This window comes from Lissotriton helveticus, chromosome 3_1, assembly GCF_964261635.1.
Source record: "Lissotriton helveticus chromosome 3_1, aLisHel1.1, whole genome shotgun sequence".
Taxonomy (NCBI): Eukaryota; Metazoa; Chordata; class Amphibia; order Caudata; family Salamandridae; genus Lissotriton; species Lissotriton helveticus.
Genome location: NC_136061.1, coordinates 796265947 through 796286203, shown reverse-complemented (window position 1 = coordinate 796286203; position 20257 = coordinate 796265947). Strand labels below are relative to the sequence as shown.

The following is a 20257-nucleotide window of genomic DNA, read 5'->3' as shown; positions in this document are numbered from 1 at the left end:
CAAGTATCCAATGCTTACAGAAGGTCTGATCATGCTGTTTTTTTAGTTATGAAATTTGATAATGGAATGTAATAACATTTAGAAAGATGTTCTTGTGTTTTGATTAAATGCAACATCCTTGTCATGGTTATTCCCTGTGACTGAACATTAGGAGAAAACACAAATGCAGAAGGAATTATGGAGAATTGAAGATGTCACAGCTGGACTTAGCACTAATAAAACAAACTACAAAGTCCTAGTGGAATCCATCAAGAATCCCGGTAAGAACCCTCTATGTTTTGCCTGCCAGTGGTTTGACCTTTTCCCACACAGGTAACAAATCAGGAAAGAATTGATGAGCAGTGAACAATATAGGAATATGTTCAGGATTTAAATCAGTCTTAATCATGTTCTGAGTGTGTGTGCAAAAATGATTCTCTTATTTCTTTTAGAAAGATTGTCATCACACAACTTGTGCATCACTGATATCTCATCAAAGTTTGCAACTCATTTTTATTTCTTTGTTTCCTTGGAAAAAGTGCAGAGTAGAACCTGCTTTGAGTAAATCAGATCGACTCTTCGAACTGAGGACCAAGTCCTAATGCTTTTTTGATGTATGTGTTGCGCAGTATATGAACTGTATTTTATAGGTGTATTTTTTAGAGGACAGATTAAGCAACAGTACCATTATTTTAATTTATAAACCTTCAAATACATTTTCTTTGGCTCTTTTAGTCAACCTATTTATAATTAGTATTCATTATTTGCACTGTGCCATATTATGTCTCCATTTGCAAGTGGCGAGCAGTAGAGCCTCTTCCTCCACTCCTTTAAGATGGGGTTCAGGTGGATCAAAACTCTATATCATGTGGAACTATAGATGTCAATGAAAGGATTACTATCTCATGATGCTAGGTCAGGAATCAAAATAGTCAGCCTTCATGACGGAAGGGGTCACGATTCTAGTCTTATTTCAGTAAGGGTGAAGAAATGTTTGTTTAGAAGACTTTGGAAGCGAGCGGCACATTAGACAACTATGACTGTTGGACTCACTGCTGTCCTAGCATTAAAAGCATTTCTTGCTTTGGTAGTATTTGGTCTATGCTTGCTCTACATGTTTTCTGTGGTATATGGAATGAATGGTTGATGAGCAGCACATGCTTATCCTAGCAATATTCAGTGTTCTGCAGTGTTCATTAGGCACTGTTTAAAGCATGGGTTATCTGTTAAACAGCAGAAATATGTTCTTGGAACTTTTAATAATCTGCATGTTTTCAACTTAAGGACATGAGAGAGAAGAACAATGTTGACATCAAATAAAACATTGCTAACTTCCAGACTTAGTGAAGAATATGAATTAGATTTAGGAGGCTTATAGGATGAACCAAATGATTATCACAAGTGAAATCCCTGAAAGAGATTATGGTTGTCTCCTTGTAGTTTGGCAATGGGGCCTTACTTAACCTGTCACACACACATCTTCTGGAAGTGATATTTTCTCTTTGTTTTCCAATGGAATTCAAATCATGTGATTAATCATATAGTCGCTGCAGAGAAGGTAACTGAATGTTGGTGACAATGATTTAGTGATGGAGCATTCAAAGAGGCCCAGTTAGACTTCAACAACCCATGACTTGGTAAGATTTGTGAGTGTAGATAAACAATCTTGTGTCCTGCTTTCTAGAAGGAAAGAGTCCCAGAGCCTGGAATACCAGAAGTCTGGAATCTAGCTTGGCAACGGTCAATAGCAGGCCATACAGCGAATCCTTGGTAAAAGATTTACTAACATCTAAAGCTACAAAAAACGGCAACAACCTTAGTAAATTCTCACATTGAGTCAGTCCCCTAAGTTTGCCAATCATTTCCAAAACATCTTGCAGCAATTGCTCAGTGAAATTAAATCAGAAGTGAATATTGGCCGACTTACTGCATCAAATAACCCAAGAATTATTTGGCACTCCTTGGGGCTGGAATGAATGGCATTTAGTGTTGATTAAAGATCGAAGAAGCAGCAGCTGATATTGGGAAAGAAATTCAACTGAAACAAGAACATCTTTAAAATATATCTTAAGGAAACAAATTCGCAACGGAGGTATTCCAAGATGGGCTGATGGTAAGGACATAAAAAGCTAGGTGCTTTGTAGCTGCACATCTTCAGAAGACCCACCTTTGGGGCTAGCAGACTCACAGATTTGATCTCAGGGTACTGAGGGTTGAAGCTTCACCAAACATTGTCGCCACGGGCCACTATTTTGATAAAAAAAGAGGAATTGATGGCTGTAGCCTGGAAGAAAGGAGGCATTGTTTTCCAGGGGCACACAATATTCAACTCTCTGAGGACTTTGCCCAATCTTCTCCACTTGGAGGAAATGAAATTGGGGCCTATTATGAAATTCCTTTGATCACAGAAGGGACTGCCTTGCCTATTTTTTCACTTGGAAAAGAAACAAGCACTAAAGGAGGCAGAGAAAATACTGGGCCTGAAAGACACCAAAGGAGCAAACCAGGACTTAGACACCCCTGGAGACGGGCAAATGGCTGTAAAACACTATTACAATGAGTAAAGCCCTGGATGAGAAGTAGGAAAGGTTTTCTGAGAGAAATAACAACAGCTAAAGCGGAAGTGTTGCAGCACCTTAAGGAAGTCAGCAGTGAAGGGGGATCCACAAGATGCAGATCATCAGACTTCGGAATTACAATTGGGGAAGGAACAAGTTTGAGTACACTTACAGTCACTGTAGTAAACAGTTACTGTGGTTATTCTGGCAGGATAGGAGGTGTGGAGGTTTTAAGAGTTTGGGCAATGTTGAAAATGTGCCCTTTCTGCAGGGCCACCCCAAATGTTTGCCTTCTGTTGGTGAACCCATGTTTTTCTTGGCCATAGGACTCTTTACTGCTGCTAACCAGCATTAAAGTACTTGTGCTCTCAGTTCTCCTTTGTTACAAATACAAATAAAAAATATCCGATTCATTTAAAGACTATTTTTGCTTTCACTGGTAACCGTATCTAGATAAGGGAACAACGTTTAAAGTAGAGAAATATGTTTTTGTGTTTGTATTTACATATTAATGCAACCAGTGTTCGAATTAATGTAGTCTCAGTCAGTTCAGCCTACTATGTGCGCATCACTGTACACATTCAGTAATGTTAATATATATTAATGAGTTGGACACTGGATGTTTTTGTTGATGGTTTATTTTTCTTTTAACCCAGAAAGAAAAACGGTGCCTTTGTTTCCACACCCCTACGTGCCTTCAGGAGCCTTTTCTGTGGTCTCTAATGACAGCCGCACGACGACTCCAAGAAGCCCCCCTACCAGCCCTGTGAAGCCAGCGGCGGAGGTCCGACTCTACCAGCAGCTGCAGCCCTCTTCCCACCTCAGACCTCAGCCCCAGCCGCCACTGCAGAGGAGGGCTGAACCTCAGCTCCACTCGCCAACCAAGCTGCAGCTCAAAGTTGTAAGTGCTTTCGAGGAATGTATGTAGTCCTGTAGAATGACTTCTGTGGGAAGAAGTTCGTGGAAATGCAAGTCATGCTGAAAACATCATTTTATTCAGTATCAAACGACAAGTTGTTGATAGAATGTACTGCTCTTAAACCAGAAGTTATTGTAAATATATATGAAGAAATTCAGCAGGCTGTATCCATTCATTTATTTTAATCGCCTCAGTTCTGTTTCAGTCAAGTGAGTTGGGAAGGCTGTGTTCAGCATGGCATCAGTCTCATTTCACGGAGTAGTGTTCTTCTGAAAGCAAGTGAGTTTGCTGCTTTCAGTAACAGTAAGTTACAAATAAAGTAGGGTGCACAAAATGCAAGCCGTTAAACACACATTGTATCAGACAGCCAATTGCAAAACAAAATTCACATGCACCTCGCGAGAAAATATGCTACGTACCGTTTCCCAAATGATCGAAAGAGCCAGCACGCGGGTGTGCAGCATACTAACAGCGGGCTCAGGGTAGTTCTGCGATGCAGCCCTCGAGGAACCAATTATTCCTTGTATTTCTCATGAAGCTGAGATTCAGTCTTAATGCCAAGTTCTCTGTGTACAGTAAATGTCAGGCCATTGGTACTTTGGCGGGGTAAATATAAAAGGGCCTATTTGTATTGCAGCACATTTCCAGTGTGCCTGAGACCTTTGCACATTGTTTATTATGCGGAGATCTCCTAATTCTACACCATCAGACTTTTACTTTGTTAAACCCTCATCTTCGTGAGTGGAAAGATGTCTTTGTTTCAGCCGGTTGAGCCTTTGTTGTGCCTGGTAGCATTGTCAGAGAACCTATGAGTAACAAGGCACCATGGGGCGCATCATATGATTGGTGCACTGCCTCTGTTTGCACAGGAGCACCACCTTGACTAGGTTCGCCAGGGACAGTGCACCCTATTACACCAAATGCGCGTCCCCAGGGCAGATGCAAACTCGCAGCTGCCCATGAGGACAACAACTTAGTGAAAGGCGCAACGGCTGTTTGTAACAGCTGCTCAGTCTTTCACAGTACAAGTGGCACACAGCCTGATCTACAAGAGGGGCGAGGGGGCAGTGATCTGCCCGCAGGTGGGTGCAGTTAGTAACTTCCCCCACTGCAAGGGGATTTATGGGAGTTCCATGGGGCCCTCTTGACACACTTTCAGGGGTTGCCCTTGCAGGGTGCACTTACTGTGAACCACCTCTTTGTTGCGCACAGTCAGTGTGTCTTCTTGTGGTCTCTTTGTCTCTGTGCCCGTGTCCATAATACAGTGCAGGAGCAGAGACCAAGTGTTTCCAATAAATGAGAAAATGGCCCTTAAAGATTACACCGTTGCTACATGTGTGCCAGCACTATCTGTATTACAGGTGGAGCTGCGCAAACGTCGTCTGCCCCTTCTGTAATGCAAAAAAGGTGCAAATGTGCCTAGAATGTGGGCACACAGTCCTAACAAAGTGTGACTTTTGCATTTAGTCCATGCATCTGGAAAGCGTGCAAGGCAAATGTTGGGTGGGCCAGTGGCAACCATCAATGGCACTCTGTGAGTCCACCTTATGGCTCTGGAAAAGTTGATAGGACGAGCACTCATAACACTGAAGAGGTCTGGGGAATCATGGACTGAATATGGGTTGGGGAGGATATCTATGTGAAAAGAGAGGAGGATTTAGTAAGTTAAAGTAGGGAGTGGAGTGGACCAGAAAGCAGAAAGAAGATGGGCCTGAGGGCGCACAGAGTGAATCCGTGCGGAATGATGTGGCATTATTGTTTGGTTTAGTGTGATTGGGGACAAAAGATGCTGAACGGGCTGGGTGGCTTTGCAGCACAGAAAGTGGAGCCCAAGAGGGCGTTAAGGTACTGATCAGGTTTGGCAAGATTCAAGTGCTAATGGGGTTGTTGGCAGCATGCACTGTGTTTATAGCAATCAATGCGATCTCTAGCGCTGAACAGGAGTAGTGGCTGTGATGATTTAAGTGGGATTGACAACATTAAGTTGTGAGTGGTGAATGGGGGCATTGGTGTGCTGAAGCGTAAGACATTATGCTGCCAAAGCCGATACAAGATATTGTATGTGCAAGAGGGGTATGGATGGTAGTTTTGAGGAAAGGGTGTACTGGATTTAGAGTACTGAGGGGTGAGTAGTGGCCCCAGGGTGCTTACGGGAATGGAGGCATCAAGCTATGATATGGAAGGCTGGGACATCACAGTGCTGAGGAATGTTACATTGGTTGAGGAGAGCATTGATCCATTAGGCTTCTGCAGGATAGTGGGGCCTTAGTGCATTGAAGTTGGATGAGTGGACAAAACAATACTAAAAAGAGAATTTAAAGATCACTGTGCTCAAAATACCAGTAACATCAGCTGTCTGCAAGACCGGGTAAATGAAGGCACTAAAGGTGGAGCATCTGTTGTGTGGAAAGCATCAAAGTGGGGAAAGTAGTTGGTGTGGAATTTGTGTGCTAGAGAACAAGGGATGCAATTGTATTTTTAGGAGTGAGCGTGTTCTCAGGATACTGATTATTGGTATGTGTTTAACTCTGTGTGTTATTTGAGCACATATATCTCACTATTCAATTATATCGACATTTCTGATGCTTAATTCAACAACCAGGACATACAGATTCACCAACTGAAACATACATGTATTACAATTATGTTTTGAACCTACACTACATTCTCATGACCCTAGCCATAAACACTTTTTCCGGTAATGCCTGGCCCCACAACATGACAACTTTATCTTTAGAATAATGTTGTGTCTTTTTTGTTTGTTTTTTGCTGTGAGAATTTCGAAGCCTGTACAGAAATGTGTATATAGACTCGCTTATGTAGCATATGACAACATTTCCAAGAGGTCCGAACCATTGTGTTACTCAATTAGGTATTTGAATTATTACAGCAAATCCTGGACATGTAATTGTAAATACTCTTCTCCTATATCTCTGCTCTTTGTTAAATTATGTTTTGGGAATGTATCCAAAACTACAAAAGGGAATTTCAACATCCCTCTAAAGGTGCAAACAATGAGTATGCTCTGACTACTTGCCAAATTTCCAGTACATTTTCAGACCCTGATGCAATTATGGATCTCCTTGACTTACTATATACATACTTGGCAAAAATATTGTGAGTGATCTATACAAATGTATTACCAGTTGTTTAAGGTGTACTGTAACAATAATATGATACTCAGGGGCATATTCACAAGCCCCTATCGCCACCACAATGTCACTTTCAGTGACGTTGTGGTGGCGAAAGGGACCACTTAACGTAGCTTAACGCTGCGTTTAGCTTGAAAGGGGCGTGCAGTGGGTGTGCAGTGGGTTTTGTTGTGAGCGTTGCACTGCAACACCCATTGATATTTACGCTGACCCCTGTTCACAAGGGCAGCGTAAATAGGAGCTAATGCCAAACTTAAGACCAGGAAAACCCTGGTCTTAAGTTGGCGATACGAGGAGAAATGCTTAATTTCTCCTTGTAATTGCACAAGGCAGCACACATGGCAAATGCAAAATGCCATGGTTTGTTTATGTACAGGAAGGACACCTTCCTGTACATAAACAAACCTCCCTGCTTGCAGACACCCTTGCACTCTGGTGCAAAGGTGCTTGCGTTGGCGCTAAGTTGTGAAACTTAGCGCCATCGCTGGGGAAAATGTAAGGCTGCACCATGTCTTTGTGAATATGGTGCAGTCTTGCTTTTCTAAAGTGGCGGAGAGAGGCTTTAAGCCAAGAAGGCTAACGCCCCTCTCCGCCACTTCCTTGTGAATATCCCCCTCACTGTTGTCAACTTTTTTAACATCACATTGTTTTACTGAATTTTCGAAGTGTATTCTCCTTGTTAAAAGACACACCTATCGCTTCTTCAGCTGATGATAGTGAAAACTGCATAATTAAATAAAGTTTCAATTGAGCATAACATATTCAGAAGGTAGTTTCTTACAGTTTCATTCTACTTACAAATCTATTTCGGTCTACTAGCATGAATGCTGTACTCTTTCATATAGATTTTGTTTTACCCATTACTATTTAATTGCACTCCAACAGGAAGATGATGCACCCCCCAGGCCACCTCTTCCGGAAATGTACAGTCCTGATGATCAGGCTCCAGAAGTACCCCCTCTCCCAAAGGATTCCTCTGTTATCAGGCACACATCAGTGCGGGGTTTAAAGCGGCAGTCAGACGAGAGGAAGAGAGACCGTGAGGTTGGACAGTATGTGAACGGAGATCACAAGGCGAGAATATTTTGTTTTTAACAGATATGACTTTTAACATGTTCTGTGATAACAGATTTGAACATGAAATGTTGGATTGCTTTAACAACTATGAAAACTGTAACAAACTTTGAAACTGTTAGGGTTACTTTTCATATCTGTAATTGCAAATACATTTTTGCTTACAGGTAGAACTGCGTTCATATATGAGTGAGCCTCAACTTGCAACAATCGGTGGAGACCTGAGCCAACCTTCTGTTGGTTTTGTAGGTTTTGACAGTGGGTACCAAACATTGCCTGGGAGAGGTAAGCTAGAATACTGAAATGAGATGAATATCAAAGATTGGTTAGGTTTAGCTTATGGTTAAATGTAAAAAAAACTACTACTTACATCAACGTGTGTTGGAAAACCGTTAACTAAAAATGAAAGATGTGTGTGTTTCTGTGTATTTATATATATCCATTTCAAATTACTTAATTCATAAAACTTTTATAAGAACAATATATACATCTGCTGGAAAAACCTTAAGGTACCAGAGGCAAAGAAAGCGCATGCATCACTAGATGCAGGGACAGACCTTCTTGGAAATGCCAAAGATTTGGAGCCAAATACCTGCTGGGTGCAGATCAAGAGGAAGCCGTGCCATATGGCATTTTGTAGGGTTATACAGAGGAGAGCCCAAATACTGTTATCTCTGAGACTTCCAGCATCGCGGAGGGGGTCGAGTTCCTTAAATCAGTTGTGCCACACAGTATCGGAGTTACACTATGCAGATCTACTGCACCTCCTGGTCACTCTCCAGCCCCCAAACTCTATTGAAGGAGTTGGGTGTTGAGCCCAAAACGGCTCACACATTCAGGTACTGCTCCTGCAGCTGGGTTGTCCCGGACTTGAGAGTTTGTGTCAGTGCCTTTAAAGACCTCCAGGGGCATTAAAACACACCATGCCTCCCCATTTTCTTGGTACCAAAGCAGTGAAAAGCCACAGTCAGCAACATAATCCCCTCCACATTGGCCATGAGGTTCTGACAGGCGGCTGTACTTGGTTCTAAAGTCGTTGCTAAAAGCTCCTAAGCACCCACCAATGAGGCTGGCATTGAAGCCCCCTTAGACATCAAAGTTAGACATTCCAGAGAGGCCCATCATTGAGAAACTTTCGGATGTTGTGGAAGCAATGAAGAACTCCGTAACCCCTCCCCCCCCTGTACAAAATACATGCCAAGCCTCCAGCTCTAGGACTCCTCTGAATCCCCCCAAAATGCCGACAGGCCTCCAAGGGAGAACCAAAACTCAACCCATCCACCCTTAAGTCCTAAAAGGGTCAGGGCCAGGCCTACTCATTTCCATCACTGTCACCCACATGCACCTCCTCCACCACCACCACCACTACACTCACAGTATCCTCCACTTGAACCGTACAACACTGACTCAGAACTAGGTCACCATACGTCCTCCAAAACCCGTTTGATGACAGCCACACAATGGTGCGTTGCCAATTCGGGGGTCCTCCTCTCCAGGTACAACTGGTATCAATGGGATGAGATGGATGAGCTGTCAAAGCACATACCAGAGGCTCATCTTAAGAGGACAAGAGTCGGAAAACTATCATCAGTTAAAATGTAAGATACTCCTGATAGGACCACAAGTGGGTATTAATATCAACATCCTCATCTGCAGACATGCCTGGCATAAGGTGCCAAGGTTTAGGCTTGAGATGCAACAGCACTTCTTGAACATCCCATTTGATTGGAAGCATCAAGCTAGCACTCAAAGCATTCCTCCCACTTCTACATGGGGAAAACAGTGCTAATAAAGACAGACAGCATGACAGCCATGATCTATCCAGAAACAGGGTGATACCAGTTCCTCCCAGCTAGATCACGAGAGTGTGCATCTTGCAACAACATTCACTTGTTGCTGGAGCCTTTGCCAGGAATGGAGAACGACTTTGCGTACCTGCTTAGCAGGGAAAATCAAAGAAGCCACTGAGTGGGAACCTCACACACACGTGCTTCACAGCTACCTCCAAATATTGGGAACTCCAGCAATAGACCTGTTTGGCACTCTTGAAATAGCAAAATGCCAACAGTCCATGGCCAATATACTATGGATCGACTGGGGTGGATTATGCTTTTCTTCCTCTCCACTTATCCCATCTTTGGTGTGGATGCTGAGGCAATTGTCCTTGACCCTTTTCCTAGTAGCACCAACCTTTGGGAGGGAGCCCTGGTATTCAATGCTCTTAGAGATGTAAATCAATCCTCAAGAGAAGCTCCCGGTCACACCAAACCTACTCACTCAGTATCACGGTCCGGTCAGACGCCCAGATCCCAAACAGTTGTACCTAGCAATCGGTCACCTAAGTTCCTACAGTTTCACTACATCAACTTGCCAGAGGAATGCATGGTTATACTGAGGATGGCACAAAAGCCTACTACATTCATGTCAATTACGTGTTTTGTCATGAAAGGTGACTTTCGTAATTTTAATCACCTCCCTCAGACGCATTAGCAAGCTCTAAGCTCTTTCAGTCGCATAACTATTTATTCAGGTTCACAAAGACAGGCAACACTTAATTTGAGCAGGTGGATGCAGGTGGGGTCCACCTGCACTCATTTGTGGGGGCCCACACTTACTTTTCTTCATCAGTCTTTGACTCACAACAAGAGAGAGAAAAACACAAAAGGGGGAAAGAATGAGGAAGAAAAATACAGAAAAACAGTGAAAAAATGAGAATGTGCAGGACTGAAATAGATGAGTATTGATGGTCGGGTGATGGATTTAAGATGCATGAGGTGGAATTAAGACTTTGCCATCTTAGTTTTCGGCACTACAATCTTCTGCAGTGCTTCTGCATCTTCTGAGCAAACGTTTTGGTCTCTGCACCTATTATTTTACAAATTACGCTCTGAAGACAGGGTAGTTCTGCACACCAACCCCAGGGTTGTTTCACCTTCCTACATGAAGCAGACGGTTGAGCTACCTATCTTCTTTCTACAACCACAGTCTGTAGTAGAAAGAGTCCTCCACACTCTGGATGTCACAAGAGCTGTATGTGCTATATTGAGAGAACTAATCCTGTTTAATAGATTATTTGCTATGTCAAGGCTAAGAGCACACTGCCTTTGCCCCTAGAGCCCACGTGCAAAAGGCTACAACCTTAGACCTTTAATGGATAAATGCAAGGCTACTACTTGTTCAGTGCCACAATCCTTAACCAAGAGTTATTGTGTTGATGTTCTGGCACATCAACAGACTTTACTTGGACAAGTATTCTTACCAACACTGTTTCAAACATATACATAATCTGTTGCTAGTTTGGAGAGGGACTGCTTAATAGTATATGCAGCGCATGTATAGCAACAGCCACACATGTTATGAATGGAAAATGCTACTTACCTAGTAACCATCTATTTGTAGTGTGCAATGGTGTAGAATCACATGCTCCCCCCCCTCCCTTGAAGCATATGATAATCACTCATATTTTACATGTTCAGATGCACACCACACTCTGTCTTCGAAACTGTACTCTACTTACACTACTCACCCACTGAGCAAAAAAACAAATTTAGATGGAGCCAGTGTATGGGTGCATTTTGGAAGATGGGTGGAGGGAGTCACAACAGGTCTTGTGACTTGAACTTCTTTGAAGAAAAGCAAGCTGATCCAGGACCCAACATTAGATGACGAGAGTATGGACTTCAAATGAATCTACAGCACTACATGCTATGAACAGATGGTTACAGAGTAACATTGTATATATTGTTAACTGTAGGTAAGGGCCATTACTCACACGAGAGTCATGATGCTCCTCCCCTCTGTAACCAATGGTAATAAATAGTGTAATAAAAATGCTCTTCACATATGCATATATCTGGTTATGCAATGGCATTTTTTCATGTGCACTTATTTCAGCATACGTATTTAACCAAACTCAGGCTGCAAGAGGTTACATTTATGTAGCAAGGTCAAATCATAGTTAGGAGCTTATCATGAATATTCGTAGAGTTCTTTATATGTGTTTAGTAATTGTCACATTCAATCTGTGAGCCTAAATTTTTTTTTTCTCATGTCACTTTTACTGTACTGCGAAAAGAAACTGATAATTTACTTTTGCTTTGTATCAATTACTGTGTGACTGTGTGGTTATTTGTACAATTGCCCGAAATAAAATGGTATTGAGTCACGTTTATTTTCGCAGCCATGTTATAAATATATGAAACAGTTTTTTAAATGAAAGATTTGTAACACATTTATACACTACATATGTTGTGTCGTTTATATTCATACTATTTTGATGGCTCAGCTAGTGCTTTGCCTCTGAGAAACAAACCAAACGGGAGAACTTGGCTCTCAGTAATAATTGCTGACTTGTACACCTTTATAAGGCAAGGGAGTTTACCTGCACTTTGTTCTGTCTGTTTCTATCACACGTGACATGTACGCTGCATTTATGATCTGTGGCACATTTTTGGGCAGTTGCAACCAGCTGCGGTCTGTGCAGGTAACAGCAGTGGGCCATTTAAGGGGGAATTTCAAGGGCGACGCCAAAGGGAAATGAATTATATGCATCGTCCCTCGAAATCTCCCCTAACACGGCCCCACCGCTTTTACCTGCACGGACCGCGACTGGTTGCACCTAAAATAAGGCACGCGAAAAAAGAAATGTTCCTGAACTTTCTGAGTTAAAACCCAAGCTCCTCAAAGTTACTTAAAGGTTGCTGGGCTATCTTATCTCTTTACATTTGTCATTAACCCATGACAAAATTACATCCAGTGAGGACATCTGTCATCAATTCCGAATTTCCTTCCTAAATGTTAGGTGTAGAAAACATAAATGACAGTGTGTAGTAGGGGATACCCTGAGTAACTGCGCATTCCTCTCCTATGAAGCACACAAAAGGAGATGGGAGGAATTTTTACAAATAGTGTAACCATTGATATTTGGTGGGGTAGCATTCCATTCCATTGTTCTTTTGCTCGCTGTGCCACCTCAGATTAGACCCAGCCATATGCAGATTAGCTTTGGTCCTGCTCAAATAAGAAGAGTTCAACCTGAACTGCCAAACCAGGTTCTCTTCGAACCGGCACACAAGTAACTCAAGATCGTGGCCTAGTTGCGGTTCTTCAGTCGGTGCAGTTTGGTTTCAGTGGCACAGTGAGCATGTGACCAATGGCTGGACATACACTTACCATCCTCTCCCATGAGGGTCTACCCTGTTCTTTTCCACTCATACCCTATCTGTGAATTCATGAGTAGAAATCCAGTCTTGTTGTTACAGCACATCAACTAGTTTTGAACAAGAATTTCACTGGTCTTTTAACAGCAGGAGCATTTTTCAAAATCTCAGAATTAGCGATAGGATGGTTCTCCAATCTCTGGCAAAGATTTGATTTCGTACAAGTGCGTCTGCAGAACATCGTTGGCAAACCATTGTATTGATCTATTAAATGGTGTCCAATAATTACTGCGTTCAGTGTTTGAATAGGTCGACTCAAGTAAATGTGTACAGTGTGATATGTTTTCTGTTTTTTAAACAGGTCTATCCGGTTCAACGTCAAGATTGCACCAGTCATCAACCGTGGCTTCTTTTGTGACGCTTCGACGGGGGTTAGCGGCAGATGGCCCCACGGTAACTTCAGTGTGCTGAGTTTGTGATCTGTTTGTGATATTTAACGTAGATGGGCGCTCAGCGACCAGGAATGTCCGTGGCCACTGGAGACACGCGGGAAAAGGCACATTACTAATAAACCCAGCAATGTTCATACGAAGTTAAATGAACAACAACATTTCTACTCGCTTTTTAATGAAAGCGATTTAATTGTGCCAGTAGTTGTAGTTCCAGTGCTTAATTTGAGCCAGGAGTTTCTCCTGCTCAGCACCGGCACTTAGGGCCATATGTATCAAGCTAATTAGCATTTGCAAAGGCCGAAATTCGCCGAATTTCGGTCTTTGCGAATGCTAATTTGCTAAATGGTATGTATGTAACATTTTTGCTGCAAAATAAGGATTCGCAAAATTTGCTATTCCTTATTTTGCGATTGCACTTAAGGAATCGCAAATTTTGCGATTCCTTAAATGCCATGTATCAAAGAAAAAATATTTCAAAAATGCCCATAAGGATTTGCAAATTACCACCAACTTCTAGTTGGTGGTAAGTTGCGAATTCTTTAAAAAAAGCTATTTTCAAAAAAACCAAAGGTGCCATATGACGCTCATACATGCCCTTAAGGCATGTATGTGCGCCATATGCCCCCACATGTAATTTTCAGGGGTGCAGCAGGGTGTTCTTGAGACACCCCTGCACCCTTGAAAATATTCCTAATTTGCGATTAGCAAATTGCTAATCGCAAATTTCCACCTTCATTCCTATGGGCCTTCTGGCCCATACAAATGAATGGGTAATTTGCGATTAGCAATTTGCTAATCGCAAATTAGGAATGTTAAGGAATCGCTAAAAAGAGGCGATTTTTTACATACATACCGTTTTGCGAATTCTAAATAGCGATTCCTTAAAAATCGCTATTTAGAATTCGCAAAACGGAACTATGATACATATGGCCCTTAATCCTCAACACCGACACCAGTTAAGGATATATTCATTTTTTGCAGGCACAGGGAGATTAAGTGATTCAACCAGAATCACAGGATGTGACTTGAACCTGGTTCCCCAGCCCCGAGTCGGCAGCTCTGGCCATTACACCACATCCTCTTTCCACTTGTAGGTTCATGGTTCTGTTTTAGGTAGGGCGAGCAAGAGAAATGGGCTGGTGGAAGCTTCCTCTAGACGAGAGCTCCAGCAGGTATTTTTAAAACATTTTTTTTACAAATGAACTACTGTGTAGTTTTTTTCCTTAAAGCTGACAGGGAAATGTTACATTGGTTAGGATTGATTTTCCAGTCACGCCTTGTTATTTTCAAACTTTTTCAGGATCACGAAGGTATGTAATGAAATTTACCTGACACCTCATGCAAAATATATATGCCCTTGTGTACCAGACATTAAAGTTTCACTCTGCAGCTCTGTATTGATGTTCACTCAAAGTGGGTCCCAGTGAAGTTTTATTTGCATCTGGTACTGAGGGAGACTATGCAAATTAACAATTTGACCCAACAGGCAGACCTACATTGAGTGCATAGTTTCAGGAGAAAAGGCAGAATAGAAGCAGAGTATCGAATCAGTAAAGAGCAACCGACTATTCCAAGTCGAGAGTTAGCTGCTGCAACTGCTAAGCGACAACAAGCATGGGGATGCCTCCTGTTAGCAGAGATATGCTGACTTCTTGGCTGCCAGCAAAAGTCATGTGGCTAACTCTTATTCGCAACAGAAAAGTCTGGGCTGTGGCAAGAAGTGAACTCTGAAATGAACAGCTCAAGAGCATTCAACCCTGGGGGGCGGTGGCAGAGCAGGCGGTGCGCGTCAGGTCATCAACTAGCGGTTCCATACTCCGTTTCAGCAGCACAACTGCATATTGAGGACTATGCATGGGAAGCACAGTGCATGCAGCTTTTAACCTAGTACTCCACCAGCTAAGACTGCCAAGACTACTTTCAGCTCCATTACACGGTGCATCAATGAAATGAGGTGCCATGTCTTAATGGTGCAACATCTAACCTTCACTCAAGAGATTTCAGATTTCTTGCAAAGTCTTAAGCTCTACTCAGATCTAAAAATATATTTTCTTTGCCTTAAAGGAAACAAGCAATCGCAAAGCCTGTCAGTTCAGATCATTAAACTTTATTCAATTTTTAATAAAATCATAAAAGTGTGGATCTCATTAAGCAGAAGCAATATATCACAATAAACTTTCATTGGTTTAAAAATACATCGAATGAAAATTTGTGAAAAGCTTACAATAATGCATAAAAGCAGATACGTAATGATAAAATGGAGATTAAGATTGCCATCATTCTCCTAGAAATACTAGATCATAAAATTCCAATACTTATTAACATGCCGATAGGACACCAGAAAGGAAGCAAGAAACAAAGAAACACATTTTAGGCGTAGCTAGCAGCTTCAAGTAAAGATATGCAGGTCTTATCTGTCTGAAATGTTCAGAAACCAGAAGAGGCAGAAGTATTTCAATCAATCAGGGGTTTATAAAGCACGCTACTCACCCGTGAGGGTCTCAAGGCGCTTGGGGGGAGGTGTGGGAGAGGGTGCAGCTCCAGATATTTGTGACAGAGAATATAAAACATCGGAAAACAAGCAATACATGCATCATATCGCAAATTGAGGTGGTGTCTCAATTACGAGCTGTCAAGTTGGATGGTTTATATCAAACCCCCTGTGACCAGGAGCTGGTGAAAAATGTCCAGCCTCAAGAATGTCAAGAAACAATGTTGCCGGTTGGGCATTTTCAGGAGGAGATATGGCTCAATATCACTAACAGATTTGACCAGGGCATAGTTGTGCATGGTCTGCTCTGGGAGAAAGCCTGTTTGACCTACACCAGATCACTTTTTACAATGCCCCTAGGGTTGGTAACTAAATCTGGTGGCAATAGTTCATAAAAATATTTCTTAATGTATTGTAGCCGTGGGATTTGGGCTGCATTATCTTAGAGTAAATAGTCCTGAAGTATGAACCATGATAAATAACAAGCATTGGAAATGCAATAGGTCTCGCATTAGAAAAGTTGGAGTTATTGGTCTTGTAAATGACATATTTTATTTATTTGTTGGTTTTTAAAATTGCTAAATTGATGGCTTTGTCATTTACAATGCCAATAGTTATAACTTTCGCGAATGTGACACCTATAGCATTTGGAATGCAACATGTTTTGTATTTACGTCACTTAGATGGCAGCTCTGGTCGTTAGGCCACATCTCTAGAGAGCAGGAGAGTGCAGCAGGGGAGAGAAGCACAGCAATGCAATAGGTCTCGCATTAGGAAAGTTTGAGCTATTGGTATTGTAAAGGACACATTTTTTATTTATGTGCTTGTTTTGAAAATAGCGAAATTAATAGCTTTGTTATTTACAATGCCAATAGTTTTATCTTTCGCAAATGTGACACCTATTGTAACACAATATGTGTTGTGAGGGTGAGGGTGAGGGGTTGAGGGTGAGTGAGGGTGAGGGGTTGAGGGTGAGTGAGGGTGAGGGGTTGAGGGTGAGTTGAGGGTGAGGGGTTGAGGGTGAGTGAGGGTGAGGGTGAGGGGTTGAGGGTGAGTGAGGGTGAGGGTGAGTGAGGGTGAGTGAGGGGTTGAGGGTGAGTGAGGGTGAGGGTGAGTGAGGGTGAGGGGTTGAGGGTGAGTGAGGGTGAGTGAGGGTGAGGGTGAGTGAGGGTGAGGGGTTGAGGGTGAGGGGTTGAGGGTGGGTGAGGGGTTGAGGGTGAGTGAGGGTGAGGGGGTTGAGGGTGAGTGAGGGGTTGAGGGTGAGTGAGGGTGAGGGTGAGTGAGGGTGGGTGAGGGTGAGTGAGGGGTTGAGGGTGAGTGAGGGTGAGGGTGAGTGAGGGTGAGGGGTTGAGGGTGAGTGAGGGTGAGTGAGGGTGATTGAGGGTGAGGGTGAGTGAGGGTGAGGGGTTGAGGGTGAGGGGTTGAGGGTGAGTGAGGGTGAGGGTGAGTGAGGGTGAGGGTGAGTGAGGGTGAGGGTGAGTGAGGGTGAGGGGTTGAGGGTGAGTGAGGGTGAGTGAGGGTGAGGGGTTGAGGGTGAGTGAGGGTGAGGGTGAGTGAGGGTGAGGGTGAGTGAGGGTGAGGGTGAGGGGTTGAGGGTGAGTGAGGGTGAGGGGTTGAGGGTGAGTGAGGGTGAGGGGTTGAGGGCGAGTGAGGGTGAGGGGTTGAGGGCGAGTGAGGGTGAGGGTGGGTGAGTGTGAGTGAGGGTGAGGGGTTGAGGGTGAGTGAGGGTGAGGGTGAGGGAGGGTGAGGGTGAGGGAGGGTGAGGGGTTGAGGGTGAGTGAGGGTGAGGGGTTGAGGGAGAGTGAGGGTGAGGGTGAGTGAGGGTGAGGGTGAGTGAGGGGTTGAGGGTGAGTGAGGGTGAGGGGTTGAGGGAGAGTGAGGGTGAGGGTGAGTGAGGGTGAGGGTGAGTGAGGGGTTGAGGGTGAGGGGTTGAGGGTGAGTGATGGTGAGGGTGAGGGGTTGAGGGTGAGTGAGGGTGAAGGTTGAGGGTGAGGGTGAGTGAGGGTGAGGGGTTGAGGGTGAGTGAGGGTGAGGGTGGGTGAGTGAGGGTGAGTGAGGGTGAGTGAGGGTGAGTGAGGGTGAGTGAGGGTGAGGGGTTGAGGGTGGTTGAGGGTGAGGGGTTGAGGGTGAGGGGTTGAGGGTGAGGGGTTGAGGGTGAGTGAGGGTGAGGGTGAGTGAGGGTGAGGGGTTGAGGGTGAGTGAGGGGTTGAGGTTGAGGGTGAGTGAGGTTGAGGGTGAGTGAGGGTGAGGGTGAGTGAGGGTGAGGGGTTGAGGGTGAGTGAGGGTGAGTGAGAGTGAGGGTGAGTGAGGGGTTGAGGGTGAGGGGTTGAGGGTGAGTGAGGGTGAGGGGTTGAGGGTGAGTGAGGGTGAGGGGTTGAGGGTGAGTGAGGGTGAGGGTGAGTGAGGGTGGGTGAGGGTGAGTGAGGGTGAGGGTGAGTGAGGGTGAGTGAGGGTGAGGGTGAGTGAGGGTGAGGGTGAGTGAGGGTGAGTGAGGGTGAGGGGTTGAGGGTGAGTGAGGGTGAGGGGTTGAGGGTGAGTGAGGGTGAGGGGTTGAGGGTGAGTGAGGGTGAGGGGGTGAGGGGTTGAGGGTGAGTGAGGGTGAGGGTGGGTGAGGGTGAGGGGTTGAGGGTGAGTGAGGGTGAGGGTGAGGGGTTGAGGGTGAGTGAGGGTGAGGGTGAGTGAGGGTGAGGGTGAGTGAGGGTGAGGGTGAGGGGTTGAGGGTGAGTGAGGGTGAGGGGTTGAGGGTGAGTGAGGGTGAGGGGGTGAGGGTGAGGGTGAGTGAGGGTGAGGGTGAGTGAGGGTGAGGGTGAGGGTGGGTGAGGGTGAGGGTGGGTGAGGGTGAGTGAGGGTGAGGGTGAGCGAGGGTGAGTGAGGGTGAGGGGTTGAGGGTGAGTGAGGGTGAGGGGTTGAGGGAGGGTGAGGGTGAGGGGTTGAGGGTGAGTGAGGGTGAGGGTGAGTGAGGGTGAGGGGTTGAGGGTGAGTGAGGGTGAGGGTGAGTGAGGGTGAGTGAGAGTGAGGGTGAGTGAGGGGTTGAGGGTAAGGGGTTAAGGGTGAGTGAGGGTGAGGGGTTGAGGGTGAGTGAGGGTGAGGGGTTGAGGGTGAGTGAGGGTGAGGGTTAGTGAGGGTGAGGGGTTGAGGGTGAGTGAGGGTGAGGGTGAGTGAGGGTGATTGAGGGTGAGGGTGAGTGAGGGTGAGGGTGAGTGAGGGTGAGGGGTTGAGGGTGAGTGAGGGTGAGGGGTTGAGGGGTGAGTGAGGGTGAGGGGTTGAGGGTGAGGGTGAGTGAGGGTGAGGGGTTGAGGGTGAGGGGTTGAGGGTGAGTGAGGGTGAGGGGTTGAGGGTGAGTGAGGGTGAGGGGTTGAGGGTGAGTGAGGTAACCTGGCATGGTAACCTGAAAAAAATGTGGGTGTGAGCCTTGTGAAGGGGTCTGCGGTGAGTGTGAGACCCGAAAAGGCAGAAGTCGGGAAGGAGAGGCTGCGGGTAAGGGTGTGCACGAAAGTGAATGTGCACAAATGGGGCCATGCGGTGGGTGACCAAAGCAGAAGCGGCTGGCAGAATAAGCGGGCCAAGGCCGAGAGTCCACTGGGTGCACGCGTCCTACCCGGAAATGACTGGGGGATAGGTGGGGAATGGCATGGTAACCTGAAAAAAAGGTGGGTGTGAGCCATGTGAAGGGGTCTGCGGTGAGCGCGAGACCCGAAAAGGCAGAAGTGGGGAAGGAGAGGCTGCGGGTAAGGGTGTGCACGAAAGTAAAATGTGCACAAATAGGGCCATGCGGTGGGCGAACAAAGCAGAAGCGTCTGGCAGGATGGTGGTGCCGGAATAAGCTGTGCACATGTCAGGCCATGCTTCGAGTAACTTATAGAGATGCGGCTGACAGGATAGTAGGGTTGAGAGCAAAAGCGCCGAAGGGGCGCCTGTGTATATGCTGCTAATAATTAAAAAAAACATATGAGAACTGTATTATCGCAAATGATGGAAAAGATATCTCACCTGAAAGAAAAACAAGAAAGGAAACAAGACGGAGGGCATTGCTGTGGGGAGGGGGGGGGGGAGGAGAAATGCACACGGCGGGCAGGGGAGGGGGCGGAGCGGGGAGAGCGGCATGAGGGTGTGAAGCAGCCGGGGCCTTTGAAGTGAAGCTAAGCTTCACTTCAAAGGTGTGGGAGGAGTGCGGCTGAGGGAACAGACGGCGATTTGGTGATGTGCACGCGCATTTTAGGTCAATGCGCTTGCGCATTGACCTAAAAGCCACGGGCACAGCACCAAATCGCCACAGTTAGGTAAACTTTGTTTAAAGCCCTATAGTCTCGCTTCTCTCAATGCGCATGCGCATTGATAGGTCACGAGACCTAAAAAGGGGGCAAGAATGCAACCCTGGTGATCACCTTTTTTAAGTTCAATGGGCTGTGTGCATTTGCCGTCAGGTCTGTATCTAATCACACCTGTGAGGCAATGTGTAGGTCTCTCATGAGC

The 20257-nt window shown here is 45.1% G+C and overlaps 1 protein-coding gene across 7 annotated transcripts in view; it reads left to right on the top strand.

Moving 5' to 3' along the window:
• The window catches only part of PLEKHA7 (pleckstrin homology domain containing A7), a 988577-nt gene that overhangs the window by 923218 nt on the left and 45102 nt on the right, over positions 1-20257 (top strand). For all 7 annotated transcript variants that reach the window (XM_078681034.1, XM_078681032.1, XM_078681039.1 and 4 more), the window contains 5 exons: positions 152-260; positions 3194-3438; positions 7494-7682; positions 7850-7967; positions 13203-13294. In XM_078681034.1, the coding sequence (XP_078537160.1) occupies positions 152-260; positions 3194-3438; positions 7494-7682; positions 7850-7967; positions 13203-13294 (753 nt within the window). The remainder of the gene's footprint in view (positions 1-151; positions 261-3193; positions 3439-7493; positions 7683-7849; positions 7968-13202; positions 13295-20257) is intronic.